This window comes from Moschus berezovskii, chromosome 5 (genome assembly GCF_049115385.1).
Source record: "Moschus berezovskii isolate FMDL1 chromosome 5, NW_MosBer_1.0, whole genome shotgun sequence".
Taxonomy (NCBI): Eukaryota; Metazoa; Chordata; class Mammalia; order Artiodactyla; family Moschidae; genus Moschus; species Moschus berezovskii.
In genome coordinates, this window is record NC_142464.1 from 97610920 (window position 1) to 97628941 (window position 18022).

The 18022-nt window shown below is 36.7% G+C and overlaps 1 protein-coding gene across 5 annotated transcripts in view; it reads right to left on the reverse strand.

The window, feature by feature from the left end:
* The window catches only part of ANKRD17 (ankyrin repeat domain 17), a 178075-nt gene that overhangs the window by 37312 nt on the left and 122741 nt on the right, over positions 1-18022 (reverse strand). For all 5 annotated transcript variants that reach the window (XM_055434763.2, XM_055434762.2, XM_055434760.2 and 2 more), the window contains 8 exons: positions 13933-14044; positions 13658-13803; positions 8744-8886; positions 8118-8331; positions 6945-7120; positions 5754-5916; positions 1989-2084; positions 610-726 (listed from right to left, as the gene is read on the reverse strand). In XM_055434763.2, the coding sequence (XP_055290738.2) occupies positions 610-726; positions 1989-2084; positions 5754-5916; positions 6945-7120; positions 8118-8331; positions 8744-8886; positions 13658-13803; positions 13933-14044 (1167 nt within the window). The remainder of the gene's footprint in view (positions 1-609; positions 727-1988; positions 2085-5753; positions 5917-6944; positions 7121-8117; positions 8332-8743; positions 8887-13657; positions 13804-13932; positions 14045-18022) is intronic.

Below are 18022 nucleotides of genomic sequence, written 5' to 3' on the forward strand. Positions count from 1 at the left end.
AGTGCTCCAGCCCCACTATCACTACATACTTAAAAACTGCATATTAACCTTTATAGCATTTTTAACCTTTTTAAAAAAGATAAAACATGGCAGAATATATATTTCTATAATATTCAATACCAACCCATTATTTTCCTGCTATGATTACTATTTCTGTAATATTACATTCTAGAGGACAGTTAGTGATAGAACAGAGAGTAAAGAAGCAGCTATGGACTGTCCAAACTATACAATGTTTGGAGTATTTTACTCCCTGCAGGAATAATGGGGATGATGCTGTAGTATGTCTGAAAGAGATTTGGATGGGGATTAACAGAACATTTGTTGAGATAACTGAGCACTAGAGGCTAGGCTCTCTCACTTCCAGATCAATGTAATTCCTACAATAACCTTTTGTTAATTTAACTTTAAAGACAACTATTTTAATATTTAAAATACTCATAATTCTACCAGTTGAGCCAAACTTGGAGAGAAAACCATGTACATAATTTAAAGCAAAAGCAAAACAAAGCAAAAAACCACAGATTACAAATCAGGAGGAAGAAAAGCAGAAAGGAAAAAAGTAGATAATATTTTTCATATGTAAAGGTTATCATATGGAAAGGTTACCTTTTCCAAGTCTAACTCCTCTAATAAAATGCTGGCATTTTTGTTTGCTTCAGCAGCCTGTCTATCTTTGGCTTGTACTATTGATTCCATACAAAGGTGACACTTCTTCAGCATCTCCTAAAACAAAAAAATTAAGATGTTTCTAACCTCAAAATAATTAACATTTAGAGAGATTCCTGAAAACATGAAAATATTAAATAAGGTACTCGAATGAACATAAGCAGTAAAGATCAATAGCAGGGCAAAAAGGGTGCAAATAAAAACCTAATTTAAATGGCATGTTTTTAAAAATACATAAGCAAAGAACCTCTACTGTTCTTCAAAATAATATCCATCTGACGGGTACTAAAATTATTTAGTCCTATAATTTTAAATATGAGAAATCATACTGCAAATAGAGTTGCAATAATATGTTAGATGGTTAACAGGCTAAAGGAAAAGGGCAATGACCACAAAACAAAACGGGTTTAAAAAATTTTTATTTATTTGGCAAGAACTGTTCTCAAATACTTAGTTTCTGTAACTTCTTATGCTAGAATATAAAAAATAATATTTACAGACTTTTCTCTGATTTCATTTTCAGAACACACTTTTTGACAGGAAAGGGATATTTCCATACTAAGATAAAGACTTATTTTCAATCTCTGTCCCCGCACATAGAGATCAATGATATCTAGGAATACTAATTCTCATGAAAAAATCTAGAGGCAGGCAAGACAGTGGATTAGCTATGTTAAATCAAAAAATAATGAGAAAAGTTGCTATCACATAATAACTGAGAAAATGACAGACATTTTTATGTTTTTCAGAAGAATGTCTTAGGATTTCATTCCAATATTTTGATTTCAATTAGAATTCTAACTGCATTTATTTTATGTTCTCTACTTTTCCTGCAAAAAATCCTAGCAAATTCATTCTTAACAACAGTCTGATTTTTATATTATGTTGAACATGTTAAGAGTTTTCTTGACCATAAGTAAAAGTACTATGCTAATTTTTGTTTAAGTATAAAAAAAAATTCACTGACTTGTTCCTCTCAGAAGAGTTATCAGTCTGGATAGATTATATCGCTAATAAATAGTAACAATAATTTGCTTTAGATTATCAACATTAAAATTAAATTAGCTTAAGTACTATCTAAAATGCTAAAGCAATTCTATCACAGAAAATGTTTTATTAATTCATTAGGTAAGTAAGTAATCTGAAGTTTCTTAAATAGCATATTTCATTCCCAAATACTACATAAATGAAAATAGTTATATGCCACACATTGTTGCTCAAACTAAGGCTTATTTTCTTCATGTGGAATATACAAATATATAAAAGCCAAATGGGATCCCAAGTTCATAGAGTGGGGATGAATTTAATCAGTGTATTACCTTATCAGTGATGGTTGCTATGTATCTCATACATTCAGAGTCTGATGGAAACTGATTGACTTCTTTGACTAAGTAGCGCACCACTTTAACATGACCCTAAAAAACAGATATCAATGTCAGACTGAAAACAAACTCTATCAGAATTCAATAAATCTAGTCTGTCTCAACAACGATTTCACTGACACGAGAGAGTTAAGCTGGGTATCACTGGCATTTCAAATAAAAAAGTGGAGTAGGAAATGGCAACCCATTCCTGTATTCTTGCCTAGAAAATTCCATGGACAGAGAAGCCGGGAGGGCTACAATCCATGGGGTCGCAAAGGGTCAGACATGACTGAGCGACTGAGCACACAAACAAAAAAAGAGACAGGCTTTGGTTCTAATGAATTAGATAAATCTACACTGTTCATTTTCATTCCAACTCCTGAAAAGATACAGAATAATTTGAGCTAAAATTCAGGTCAGTCAGTCAGTGTTAGTCTAAACCATTCTGAATTTTTTTAAAAAAGATAACCAAAAGTCAGTACGAAGAAATACGTATGTATGAAAGAAAAACCTCACCTTCCCTCCCGCACCAGCTAACTCATTAGGACTTAGCATCCTATTTCAATTTTAAGCATCAAAAGAGTAGAAATAACAATTTTGTTCTTTTTTCAGATAAAAACTGAACGGACAGTACTGTACTAGGTAATGCAAAGGAAATAGGATACACTTGCCTAAAGCTTGAACAATGGTTATATTATGTACTGTTGACAAAATTCACTATGTTAAAAATCTTTAGACCCTATTCAAGAGACTCTACTTTCTCTAATCTATACTTACTGACACAACACCTCTAAACAGACAGATAAACATATGTTTACAGTCAGTACATTTCCTCTGTTGCCTTTATTTTTCTCCTTCTCATCTACATCTTTTAAAATTACCCATATCTTTTAACTAAACAAACATTTCTCCAAAGAAGACATATAGATGGCTAATAGACACATGAAAAGATGCTCAATGTTACTCACTATTTGAGAAATGCAAATCAAAACCACAAAGAGGTATCATCTCACGCGGGTCAGAATGGTCACCATCAAAAAGTCTACAAACAATAAATGCTGGAGAGTGTGTGGAGAAAAAGGAACCCTCTTACACTGTTGGTGGGAATGCAAACTGGTACAGCCACTATGGAGAACAGTGTGGAGATTCCTTAAAAAACTGGAAATGGAACTGCCATATGACCCAGCAATTCCACTGCTGAGCATACACCCCAAGGAACCAGAAGTGAAAGAGACACATGTACCCCAACGTTCACTGCAGCACTGTTTACCATAGCTAAGACATAGAAGCAACATAGACGTCCACTGGCAGACAAGGATAAGGAAGTTGTAGCAATATACAGAATGGAATATTACTCAGCTATAAGAAAGAACACATTTGAGTCAGTTCTAATGAGGTGGATAAAACTGGAGACTATTATACAGAGTGAAGCAAGTCAGAAAGAGAAACACCAATATAGTATATTAATGCATATAATGGAATTTAGAAAGATAGTAACGACTAACCTATACACAAGACAGCAAGAGAGACACAGATGTAAAGAACAAACTTTTAGACTATGTGGGAAAAGGTGAGGGTGGGATGATTTGAGAGAACAGCACTGAAACATGTATATTACCATATGTAAAATAGATGACTAGTGCAAGTTCAATGCATGAAGCTGGGCACTCAAAGCCAGTGCTCTAAGACAACACAGAAGGATGGGGTGGGGAGGGAGGTGGGAGAAGGATTCAGGATGGGGGGACATGTGCACCCATGGCTGATTCATGTTGATGTATGGCAAAACCACCACAATACTGTAAAGTAATTATCCTCCAATTAAAATAAATTAATTAATTTAAAAAAACTACCTTTATCTTTTAATGAATACCTTAAATGGCATTTGTACCTTTGCTTAATGCTTCATTAACACTTACTTCTACAGTATTTAAAAATATTTATATAGGACAATTCTATTACCTAATTTTGTGTGTGGATCTCTGATTATTACATTTTGTACAAAATGCAACACTTGGAATCTGTACAACTGTACACAGTAGGTAAGAAAATAAGTGATGAAATGAATAATGAAAGAGTATAAAAGATAAGTGCCCTTTTAAAGGAGCTAAGTCTATTTGGAAACATGAGGTATATGCATGTTTTATGTTAAGGTAATAACAATGTATTTGTCAAAATAAATGATAAAAGTAATAGCAAATTGTAGAATTTCTATAATCTTTAAGACATAAGGTATTTCAATGTGAGCTCAAATGGAATGGGAAGAGTTTCTGTAGAAGGGGAGATATACACTGCACCCAAGAAATGAGTAATTTTAGAAAACTGAGAAAGGACATGGGCATTCCTGAGATGAGAACAAAGGTTATATGAGAGACAGTGACACAAAAAAGACCAAGCAAGTAGAAAATCACATGAGGGACTCAATGGGAGCTGAGTTCAAAGGGCACTAGACTGGTCGCTGAATAACAAACTAAGATTTGATTTCAAGGATTACAGAGAATGGTGAGACAGGAAAACTTTCTTGAAGAGGATACTAACAGAGTGAAATGGTTAGGAAGATAAACTTGATATGCTAGCTTGATTGACGAGGGAGCTAGTCACTGAGAATAAGCATGATTAGCGAGGAAAAAAAATTCAGAGTCAGTGGGAAGGTAGCCTGGAATACCCAGGGAAGAGATGGTATAAAGAAAAAGAGAAATTAATATGAGAAAAAAGGAAAAGATGATTTTTTTAAAAACAATTTTTCAATACAACAAAATAATTTGGAATCTGTAAGAGATTTTACCTATGGAATGAGAAAACTCAAAACTATAATCCCTGGAATAAACTGGCTTTCCAAATAACAAATCAGACCTGCATTTAGGAGATCAACCAAATCATTAAATCAAGTAACTTACATATAGTTCTATGCTATGCACTACAGAAAGTTTCAATTTCACAAAATTTATTTCTACTTCTGAAGGTTTCAAATATTGGCAGCTGAATTTTCATTTTTCTTTTTTTTTCCCTAGAAATTAATGTGAATAATTAAAAATAAAATCAATTTAAGTTAAATTTTTCTGTGTGCTAATACAAGAAAACACTCATTCATAAATAAGTAATTACTCTTAGTTGGATTCATATTTTGCACAAGAGTAAGACTGCAACTAGATTTTGAAAATTCTACATAGAACAATTTTTAAAAGTTTACTTAGCTTTGGCATCCAATATTGATACTATTGATAGCTTTTCTGGGATACCTATCATCTAACTTTCAATGTTGCCATCAGAGTGATTATTTGCTTATTATCTTATTGTTTTTACCTTACCATTTTACCTTTGTTTTTACCTAGCTCCTAAAATGAGGGTCTTTAGTGATAATTAAATTATGACCTTCCTAGTCTAAGTGAATGGAGAAGGCAATGGCACCCCACTCCAGTAATGGAGAAATCCCATGCCTGGAAAATCCCATGGACGGAGGAGCCTGGTGGGCTGCAGTCCATGGGGTCACTAAAAGTCAGACACGACTGAGCAACATCACTTTCACTTTTCACTTTCATGCATTGGAGAAAGAAATGGCAACCCACTCCAGTGTTCTTGCCTGGAGAATCCCAGGGACGGGGGAGCCTGGTAGGCTGACGTCTATGGGGTCGCACAGAGTTGGACACGACTGAAGCGACTTAGCAGCAGCAGCAGCAGTCTAAGTGAAAAACATCCAAGTGGATGAGAATGAAAGACTTCTACCTTTCTAAACGCTGCCATAAGAGGAGTTATCTTGCGGTTGTCGGCTGCATCCACATCTGCACCTGCTTGCACCAGTAACTGAACCACATCAAGGTGTCCGCCATTTGCTGCCAGCCACAATGGAGTGTTCCCCTTCTTGTTACGTACATCAATATGAGCTCCCCTAAATGAATGACACAAATATCACTTTCAAATGAAATGACACAAATGATAATAAAAATCAACTATTAACTTGTGAAAATATTCTTAAAGGAAAAAAATTATTAAAAAAACATAGGACTAAAATGTTTTTCTCTCAAAATTACATTACAAAGAATTTCCATTCATCAACTGCTTTTCTTATTTTAAATTAAAAATAATTCATTCTTTGTGCATAATTCTGATTTCAAATCCTGAGAAAATGTAAAATTTTTTTAGAGAAATAAGAAGATACATCCTGTTAATATCATAATATACTAAACAGTATCCTAGAGCACAAACAGTATCCTATGAGGTGATTATATCTTTCAGATTATTCGTATTCACATATTTATATTACATGGTTTTGGAAAAGAATGAATCCTCAAATAACATGAAGGTTTAGCACTCAGTGGGCACCACAGTGAATAAGACTCATGGCAAATAACGGTAGCTGATAGTAGCTACTACTAAATACTACTATTAGGATACCATGCCAAGTCTTTAAGAAGGTTAAAGTAGGAAATCCAATTTAGAAAACAAGCAACTCTGAAAGACTGGCAGGCAACCTCTAAGTGACTTAAAATAAAAAACATTCTGGACTCTATCTTATATCTTGGACAGTTCCATAACTCACTTAAAAGCCCTAATTACCATAAAGAAAAAGAAAATCAATGGTGAAGCCTAGATTATTGCCAGACTTACATGAATTAGGGTGACATCTCTGCAAAACTGTGTGGGAGATGGGACTATGGCTGACAACAGCTTATTATAGTACTTCAAAAGTGTATACCCAGACAAGAAAGGAAGTAGAGTATTTCTAGGTTGCACTGAAAAAACCAATGCAGCATAGCTCTGGATGAGTGGAAAATAACATAGGTACGTTTAAAACATTAAAAAAAAATACACTGTTGATAGAAGTAATCACATCTGATTTTTAAATAGTACAATTTGCACAGAGAATAGCAATCACGAGTAACCCCATATCACATGTGGAGTATGGGAACATCATACCTGCCAATCAGAAGCTCACAGAATTTATAATGCCCTTTATCTGCTGCTATGGTTAAAGCTGTATCTCTCGAGGAGGGCACTGGAGGGGCATTAACATCAGCACCTTTATCCAAAAGAACTCGGCCCACCTCTGCATAACCACCAGAGGCAGCTTCCATTAGTGGTGTGAGGCCAGTCTAGGTTTAGTGAAAAATAAAAAACAACACGTAAGAGACTAGAGAGTACCAAAATATTAAAGAATAATTACTTGGGGGAATAATATGATATAGCCGTTTCAAAAATTCAGATCTAAATTTCAACACTGACACTACTAACGTCCCTCAGTTACAGTGGCATCTACTGAAAGCAGATGATTTCTGCCTAATGTCAATTTGTGGGGAAAAAAACGAAGAAAGTACTTGGCATATGAAAGTGAAAGTGTTAGTCACTTAGTCATGTCCAACTCTTTGTGACCTGTCGGGCTCCTCTGTCCATGGGATTCTCCAGGCAAGAATACTGGAAGGGGTTGCCATTTCCTCCTCCAGAGGATCTTCACGACCCAGGAACTGAACCTGGTCTCCTGCATTGCAGGTAGAGTCTTTAACGCTAAGCCACCAGGGAAGCTCTGTTCCTCTCTTCTCTTTCATGACAGTATATAGTTTTTAGCTGACAATCCTAACGTCATTATTACCTACAAAAATCTATTATGGGACTTCCCTGGTGGCCCAGTGCTTAAGAATCCACCTTGTAATGCAGGGAACGTGGGTTCGATCCTTGATCAGGGAACTAAGATTCCATATGCTGCAGAACAACTAAGCCCATGGGCCACAACTAGAGAGAACCCTACGTATAGCAATGAAGAGCCCACGTGTGCAATGAAGATCACTGCATGCCCACAAAGGGTATTCCATGTGTCACAGATATATCTTTCACAGCCATAAACAAATAAATTTTTAAAATAAAAAAAAGGAAAGCAATGTCTCTCTCAAATTTTAAAAAAAGAAGTTGCTAAGGTATTTTAAAGAGGTGATGCTTAACCAAGTCATGTAGAATGGTTTATGTTTAAATGCATAAATATATATGTAAGAGATGACTATTACTACAAAGTACTAGAATTATAATAAGCATATTGCTAATGTATACCTTAAATGTCAAAGAAATAAATCCACAGGCTAATCTCAGACCTCTTCTTACCTTAGCTCGGTGTTCCACATTTGCTTTTCTATCAAGCAGAAGACTAACCACTTCAGTTCTTCCTTGGAAGCAGGCTAAGGTAAGGGCAGTGTTCCGATTGGTTTCTATTTGAGCATTAATGTCAGAGCCCATGTCTAACAGGAGCTTAACAGCAGCTGTGTGCCCATTCATAGCTGCTAACATCAGAGGAGAAATGCCCAATTTGCTACCAGTTCTGGGGGTGGAAGTATAGGAAGAACAGAAGGAAAAATATATATTTTTAAATGTCCTGGAAAAGCTGGATGATAATACAGAATTCTATCTCATGATTGAAGATTAAGATTCTTTATTCTATAGACTTATTTAAGAACACACTTCAAATCCTTTACTACTCAGAACCATTGTACTATCCGTACAATGACTTGGACTAAAAACAAATTAACTCATTATTAAAGTGAAGTTACTCAATTTCGTAAGACATAGAGTAATTGATAATTTTTTCAAGTTGTATGTCAATAATTTTAAATATTTAAATTCTAAATTTATAATGTAGGCATTTTCTAAATATGGCATTAAAGAAGTATTGTTCTACAAATATCTTTAACATAACACTCTTAAGGGACTTGGAGAGAGAGACTAAAACTTACCTAGAATTAATCTCAGCTCCTGCATTTAGTAATATTTTGATAATGTTCACATAGCCACCAGAAGCAGCCAGGCTTAGAGGTGTGTAATCAGAAACATTCCTGTGCTCTTTATTTGCCCCTCGAGCTAACAACAGTTCTACCACCTGGAAAAAGAAAAGGGAAAAAACGGTTTTCTTATTATGATGAGACAATTTGCAAGGTGTATATTTATGATTTCTCTTTTTTTCTGGTATATTGTCTATAATTAAAAGAAAGGGAAAGTCCTTTCATCCTTTGCACAACATCAGTCTCAAATGAAAAGCAAAAGGTCTTAGAAGTCAACCAAGGGGTAAGTCAAATTCATTTTGCAATTTGTTGAAATGACAGTATTTTCATTGAAAGATCTATACTTCATGTGTTCTATAGAAGATTTTTTCATTTGTACATGTAAATGTCCTTAAAAACTAAATGTAAAAAAATTTTTGGAATAAAGCTAATACTTTTTTCCCAACATTTTACTACAAAAATTTCAAGCACATGGAAAAATTGAAAAAAATTACATACACTCATCACCTAGACTCTACTATTAATATTCTGCTATGCTTACTTTTGATGAAAGTGAAAGAGGAGAGTGAGAAAGTTGGCTTGAAGCTCAATGTTCAGAAAACTAAGATCATGGCATCTGGTCCCATCACTTCATGGGAAATAGATGGGAAAACAGTGGAAACAGTGTCAGACTTTACTTTTCTGGGCTCCAAAATCACTGCAGATGGTGACTGTAGCCATGAAATTAAAAGACGCTTACTCCTTGGAAGGAAAGTTATGACCAACCTAGACAGCATATTAAAAAGCAGAGACATTACTTTGCCAACCCAGGTCCGTCTAGTCAAGGCTATGGTTTTTCCAGGGGCCATGTATGGATGTGAGAGTTGGACTGTTAAGAAAGCTGAGCACCGAAGAATTGATGCTTTTGAACTGTGGTGTTGGAGAGGACTCTTGAGAGTCCCTTGGACTGTAGGGAGATCCAACCAGTCCATTCTAAAGGAGATCAGTCCTGGGTGTTCATTGGAAGGACTGATGCTGAGGCTGAAACTCCAATACTTTGGCCACCTCATGTGAAGAGTTGACTCATTGATAAAGATCCTGATGCTGGGAGGGATTGGGGGCAGGAGGAGAAGGGGATGACAGAGGATGAGATGGATGGATGGCATCACCGACTCAATGGGCATGAGTTTGAGTGAACTCCAGTAGTTGATGATGGACAGAGAGGACTGGCGTGCTGCGGTTTATGGGGTTTCAAAGAGTCAGACACAACTGAGCGACTGAACTGAACTGAACTGATGCTTACTTTTCTATCACAGCTACTTGTCTATCACTGATGCACTTCGTTTCTAAGTAAGGTGTAGGCACCTGCAATACATCAGCAAGTGTACAATTAACTAAACCTCTTATGTTTTTTCAGGTGAAATCTGTAACTTTAAATAAATGCACAAAACTTAAACTGTATATTCACCGAGTATTGACAAATGGATAAAACTAATTTAAATCTGCTATTTTTTTTCCACTTTATTTTTTTAATTGAAGGAAAATAGCTTTACAGATGGAGAAGGCACTGGCGACCCACTCCAGTACTCTTGCCTGGAAAATCCCATGGATGGAGGAGCCTGGTAGGCTGCAGTCCATGGGGTCGCTAAGAGTCGGACAAGACTGAGCGACTTCACTTTCACTTTTCAGTTTCGTGCATTGGAGAAGGAAATGGCAACCCACTCCAGTGTTCTTGTCTGGAGAATCCCAGGGACAGGGGAGCCTGGTGGGCTGCCGTCTATGGGGTCGCACAGAGTCGGACACGACTGATTTGACTTAGCAGCAGCAGCAGCAGCTTTACAGAATTTTGTGGTTTTCTGTCAAACATCAACAAGAATCAGCCACAGGTATATCCATGTCCCGTCCCTCCTGAATTTCCCTCCCATTTGTTATTTACTCATGTTCCTTCCCAGTCAATTCTAGCCACAGGCTAGTTTCATTTACCATCAGTTCAGTTCAGTCGCTCAGTCGTGTCTGACTGTTTGAAACCCCATCAATCACAGCACGCCAGTCCTCCCTATCCATCACCAACTCCCGGAGTTCACTCAAACTCATGTCCATCGAGTTGGTGATGTCATCCAGCCATATCATCCTCTGTCGTCCCCTTCTCCTCCTGCCCCCAATCCCTCCCAGCATCAGACTCTTTTCCAGTGAGTCAACTTGTCGCATGAGGTGGCCAAAGTATTGGAGTTTCAGCCTTAGCATCAGTCCTTCCAATGAACACCCAGGACCGATCTCCTTTAGAATGGACTGGTTGGATCTCCTTGCAGTCCAAGGGACTCTCAAGAGTCTTTTCCAACACCACAATTCAAAAGCATCAATTCTTCGGCAATCAGCTTTCTTCACAGTCCAACTCTCACATCCATACATGGCCACTGGAAAAACCATAGCCTTGACTAGACGGACCTTGGCTGGCAAAGTAATGTAAGCAAGGAGTAAGCGTCTTTTAATTTCATGGCTGCAATCAGCATCCGCAGTGATTTTGGAGCCCCACAAAAATAAAGTCTGACACTGTTTCCACTGTTTCCCCATCTATTTTCCATGAAGTGATGGGACCAGATGCCATGATCTTAGTTTTCTGAATGTTGAGCTTCAAGCCAACTTTTTCACTCTCCTCTTTCACTTTCATCAAGAGGCTTTTTAGTTCCTCTTCACTTTCTGCCATAAGGGTGGCGTCATCTGCATAGCTTCACATAAATGAATCACACAGTGTTTGAGAGTAATTTGTATGTATTGTGCAGCATTCCATTAAGTGAATACACTACTTTATCTATTCTACTGATGAACATCACTACTGTTTCTAGTTTTGGCAATTCAGCAAAATTTAGTACTGTCAATCTTTAATTTAGCCATTCTAGTAGATGTGATATCTCATTGGGTCTTAATTTACATTCCCTGATAGCTGAGAATATCAGCAATTACTTAAGTGTCATTCAGGGGTCTTTTAGTCTATTATACCATTTTTTTGTCTTTTTGTTTTTCATGTTCACATTCTTAACCACTTTCTTTTTTAAATTTTATTTTTTATTGAAGCATAGTTGATTTACCGTGTTAGTTTCAGGTGTAGAGCAAAATAATTCAGTTATATATACATAGATATACTAATTACATATGTATTCAGTTATATACATATAGAATATTTTGTTTTTCAAATTCTTTTCCCTTATAGGTTATTCTAAAATTTTGAGTATAGTTCCCTGTGCTATATAGTAGGTCCCTGTTGGTCATCTATTCCATATATAGTAGTGAGTATATGTTAATCCCTAACTCCTGTTTTATTCATCAGCTACTCCTTTCCCCTTTAGCAACTGTAAGCTTGTTTTCTGTGTTTGAGAGTCTATTTCTGTTTTGTATATAAGTTCATTAGTATCATTTTTTTTTGAAATTTCACATGTAAGCAATATCATACAATTTTTGTCTTTTTCTGAAGCTGTGACTTGCTATCAGATTTTTCCTTTAGTCAGTAAGACTAAGTGGCTTATGTACTAAGGTTATAAATCAAGTCCCCAAATTGGCATTAGGCTATTTAATCTTACTAGGAGTCCCTGAAGCAACAGTGTGTGTGTGTGTTGGTGCGTGCGCGCTCGGTCTCTCAGTCCATAGAGTTGCAAAGAGTCATTCATGACTGAGTGACTAAGCACACGCACACACACAGATCAAGTATTTCCAATGAAGTTTAAATTGAGATACAGATTTGCTGGGAAGCTCTTCAAATCACATAGTGATCGAAAATTTCAGTTAGGTCAAAATTTTATTCATTATATTCCAAAAACAGAACATTTACAATTCTGACTGGTAGAATCACCTCCACTGTGGAATACATAATGAGAATGATGAAATAAAGAGAGAATGACCTAGAGTGCTTCCTAAATATAAGGTTCAACAATTCCCTATTGAGAAGTTATCAATCCAAAGAGACAGTACAACTGGTGAATATAACTGGATTTAAAAAATGGATTTAAAATGAGGTTATCCAACTGATTATTAAATACCCAAAGAAGACACACAAGTGAGTAAAGTTATAAGTTCTTGAGTCCATACCAAGTACATCAGCTGTTCTAGCTAAAAAAAGCTAGTTAAGAAGTGTTGGGGAACAATTAAAAGATAAAATTACTTAAAACAACTATAAATTGAACATTCTTAATTCCCTACTAATCTTATATGTAGACAGAAACAGAGGCTGAGCTTAAGTACTTTTCATACTAAGTACTCTTGGAGAGGAAAAGATGAATGAATATAGGCCCTGCTTAAGAGTCCCTTGTAGTGCAAGGAGATCCAACCAGTCCATTCTAAAGAAGATCAATCCTGGGTGTTCAATGGAAGGACTGATGCTAAAGCCGAAACTGCAATACTTTGGCCACCTCATGCGACGAGTTGACTCACTGGAAAAGACTCTGATGCTAGGAAAGATTGGGGGTGGGAGGAAAAGGGGACGACAGAGAATGAGATGGCTGGATGGCATCACCGACTCTGTGGACATGAGTTTGAGTGAACTCCAGGAGTTGGTGATGGACAGGGAGGCCTGGCGTGCTGTGATTCATGGGGTCGCAGAGAGTCGGACACGACTAAGCGACTGAACTGAACTGAATCATTCTGTTAGTCTGAATGCAGTATAGAGGGATTTCCATGGCAGTTAGTACTTTTAAAGGAGTAGGATAATAAACAATGTATGCTTTTTTGGCAAGACAGCTTATGCTAACATTAATTCTTATCCTTTTCCTAAAAGCTAATATTTTTGTTACTGTGATAAATCTTAATGTCTATCCACTGTTCCTACAAAATCATATAAATTAAACCATATATTTGTTAAATGGAGAGAGGAAAAGAAATTATACTTGGGAACAACAATACCTCCTGTCTTCCCCCAGAACAAGCCAAAGATAGTGGTGTATCCTTGGTTCTTTCTGACTGGGCTTCAATGTCTGCACCATTGTCCAGCAGTATTTCAACAACACCAACATGACCAGCTGTAGCAGCCAATATGAGTGGAGTAAAACCTGAAGTAAAATAAAGATCTTAGCTAAGCAAAGAAACAGTGCTATTTTCTATGCTATCTAAGCATCAATATAGGACTACAAGTAGTAGATACAAATTCAGAAAAAAGTTAGTGAACTTTTCTTGTCTACCTTTCTTGTCTCGGTGCTCAATACTAGCTCCTCTTTCTAGCAGAGTTTGTACCAGCTCCTCGTGACCACCAGCACAGGCAAGCGTTAGCGCTGTGTCATGATTACTCTCAGTCTGTAAAAAAAATCAAGTGTTGATTAGTTCATTAGACAGTAAGAATGTTAACATCAATTGCATAATATGTACATATACCAAATACACACCCACACATATACCACTCTACCATATCAAATAATTGGATATTAAATCTTTTTCTCCCCATTAGCAGTTAACTTGTGAATTTTTTTTTTTTTTTAAAAAGACTAACATTTGAACTTCCTGGGCAATTCTTAAAACAAGCAAGAAAAACAGTATGATTTTCCAACCTTATGCTATTTTCAGTTACATGTTTTAAGAAATACTACTGTGGACTCACTTTCTCTTCTACACATAAATGGAGTAGCACAGACAAGATTTATTTTCCCATTCCAAGCAAAAAAGGAAGGTTATTTGAAATGACAGGCAATACATGACACTGATCACTGCAGACAGAAATGATTAACTTATTGTATTGCCTGGAGAGTTTCCAGGCTAAAGTGAAGGGAAAGGATACCCAAAAAGAGTCTGGCAGTCTCCCTAGAATTGAAAAAGAGTTTGGAGAAGTGAAGGTGGATAGAATTCATGGGGCAGACTACTGGGGAGGAAGGCGCTACATTCAGACGGTTCTCCAGAGATCCACACAGTGCTCCCCTAGTCTTCAGCTGAGCTCTCATCAGCACATGTGCCTAAGGAAAATTATTGGAGGCCAGGGAAAGACCATTAGAAGGGGCTGAACAACACCAAGAGGTTAAACAGGACTGGGAATGGTTTGATTCCCACAGCAGAGCAGAAAGACCCTCAAAACATACAGAATATTAAGAAGAATCCTCAGTCATTGGGCTAAATTAGCTACTCTGGACTCAACTAAGAAAGCTGAAAAACAACTCTTGAAAACACTATTTTCAAGTAACTGCATTCAAGGAACAAAGCCCATAAAAAGTCAAAGGAACAAAAAATATACATAAGCTATAGAATACTTTGAAACACAAAGACCTATAATTGAGACATGATGACACTATTAATATACAGTTTACTTCTGACTTCTACCAATGATAGAGAGGAATATTGGATTTACCAGGGGTCATAATCTATCAAGGTTTAAATACTTATTTAGTGAGTTAAGTCCTCACGTTTTTATTACTCTAAGCTGGCGCTAGACAAAAAAAGTTAACTACTAGCCATATGTGGCTAATAGTACTTGAAATACGGCTAGAGTGACTGAGGGAATGAATTTTAAATTTTATTTAATTTTAACTTAAAAACTGATAATTTGGTTATTAGAAATCTTTTCTGTATGTCTGGGGCAAATTAAATAATGATACCTACTTCTTCAGTCATTTAATCGAATCTAAATGCAAATCAAGTATTTCTCATGACATTACACTGAGATATATATTTAAAAATAGAGTGGCAAGCCATCTGGATTTGCCCAGTATGGAGGCGGTTTCTGGGATGACAAGCTTTTGGTGCTAAAGTCAGGAAAGTTTATGACTTATGATTTGACCGAGACCCGCTGGATCATGGAGAAAGCAAGAGAGTTTCAGAAAAACATCTATTTCTGCTTCATTGACTATGCCAAAGCCTTTGACTGTGTCGATCACAATAAACTGTGGAACATTCTGAAAGAGATGGGAATCCCAGACCACCTGACCTGCCTCTTGAGAAACCTGTATGCAGGTCAGGAAGCAACAGTTAGAACTGGACATGGAACAACAGACTGGTTCCAAATAGGAAAAGGTGTACGTCAAGGTTGTATATTGTCACCTTGCTTATTTAACTTATATGCAGAGTACATCATGAGGAACGCTGGGCTGGAAGAAGCACAAGCTGGAATCAAGATTGCTGGGAGAAATATCAATAATCTCAGATATGCAGATGACACCACCCTTATGGCAGAAAGTGAAGAGGAACTCAAAAGCCTCCTGATGAAAGTGAAAGAGGAGAGTGAAAAGAATGGCTTGAAGCTCAACATTCAGAAAACAAAGATCATGGCATCTGGTCCCATCAGTTCATGGGAAATAGATGGGGAAACAGTGGAAACAGTGTCAGACTTTATTTTTTTGGGCTCCAAAATCACTGCAGATGCTGATTGCAGCCATGAAATTAAAAGATGCTTGCTCCTTGGAAGGAAAGTTATGACCAACCTTGATAGTATATTAAAAAGCAGAGACATTACTTTGCCAACCAAGGTCCATCTAGTCAAGGCAATGGTTTTTCCCGTGGTCATGTATGGATGTGAGAGTTGGACTGTGAAGAAAGCTGATCGCCGAAGAATCGATGCTTTTGAACTGTGGTGTTGGAGAAGACTCTTAGTCCCTTATACTGCAAGGAGATCCAACCAGTCCATTCTAAAGGAGATCAATCCTGGATGTTCACTGGAGGGACTGATGCTAAAGCTGAAACTCCAATACTTTGGCCACCTCATGCGACGAGTTGACTCACTGGAAAAGACTCTGATGCTGGGAAAGGTTGAGGGCGGGAGGAGAAGGGGACGACGGAGAATGAGATGGCTGGGTGGCATCACCGACTCTGTGGACATGAGTTTGAGTGTACTCCGGGAGTTGGTGATGGACAGGGAGGCCTGGCGTGCTGTGATTCATAGGGTCGCGGAGAGTCGGACACGACTGAGCGACGCGACTGAACTGAACTGAACTGAACTAACTTGTAAGTATAACATGCACACTAAATTTTGAAGACTTCAGTATGAAGTAAAAATGTAAAATACCTCAGTAACTTTTTAGTATTGATTACATGTTTAAACAATATTATGGATATATTATGTGAAACATAGCCTTAAAATTAATTCCTATTTCTTTTTGCTTATTTTAAATGTGGCTACCAGAAAATGTGCAATTATGTATCTATCACCCTCATGGGACTATCTATTCCTGGCAGATAATGAATATATATTATTTATGCTTGCATTCTCTACCTTAGTGATGTCTTGCCTAGGAAACAATAGATGAGAATTAAGCTGAACAAATGACAGTAGTTATAAGGGTAATAGAATCAAAGACAATTGCTAATTAAAATAACACTACACATATGATATATATATTATGTCATATAATAAATGATAAAAGGACAAGTATGATCTCCCACAAGTTCAGTAACTCTAAAAACCAAGTTCCAATATAAAAACTGAGTAACAAGACACAAAAGGAAAAAATAGAATGAAGAAATAAGAAAAAACCTACTAGTCAGGGATGAAGAGGGAGACTGCAAAAGCTGCTCTGCAGAAGAGGCTGGCAGAGAGCAGAGCTACTGACTGCAGAGATCAGGGATGGACTGGCCCCAAGGAAGAGATGCACTAACTACAACAATGGAGAAGGACATGAATACTTAAATGAGTGACAGGTCTGATTGTGTTACAGTATTTGATCTTCACTTCAGGTTTATAAGGAAGGAATTATTGTGTCTGACTTTAGAGAAATGGAGACAAATGTCAGAGAAATAACCTAATGGTCACACATGCTAATGAGTGATAAAGACTGGTGTAAAAAAACCAAGAGGATCTTGGGTAACAAAATGCTGCTTAACCTATAACATCATGGCGCAGCCCTAAGGCACAGCCAACTGAGGGAAGCATAATATTAACTGTATTATGCACTATGTTAGTGTACAGACTATCAGTAGAAGAGTCATCTTTATGATGAAGAGTGAACTTTACCAAGTTTATAAGTTTTCTAAAAGTTTTCTGGGGGTTAAAGAGTAATTTAGGAAACCAGTGTCACTATTAATAGAGAATGAAGAGACAAAGTTTCGAAAAGGTAAGCATTAAAAATTTTAAAGAATCAGTAAAATTGGGGTTTTTCCACATTATAAAATATCAATTCAGCTGACATTTATTAAGCACCTTTTAAAGTCAAAGTACTCTGCAAGGAACTCCAGGGCAGACAAAGGTGAAAAGAGTCTCTGCTTACTATAAGTTAACAGGTACTGTAAAAAGGAAATTTAGGTTCAAACTAAGAGAAATATGAATAATTTATGAGTTGGAGGAAAAAATATTTAAAG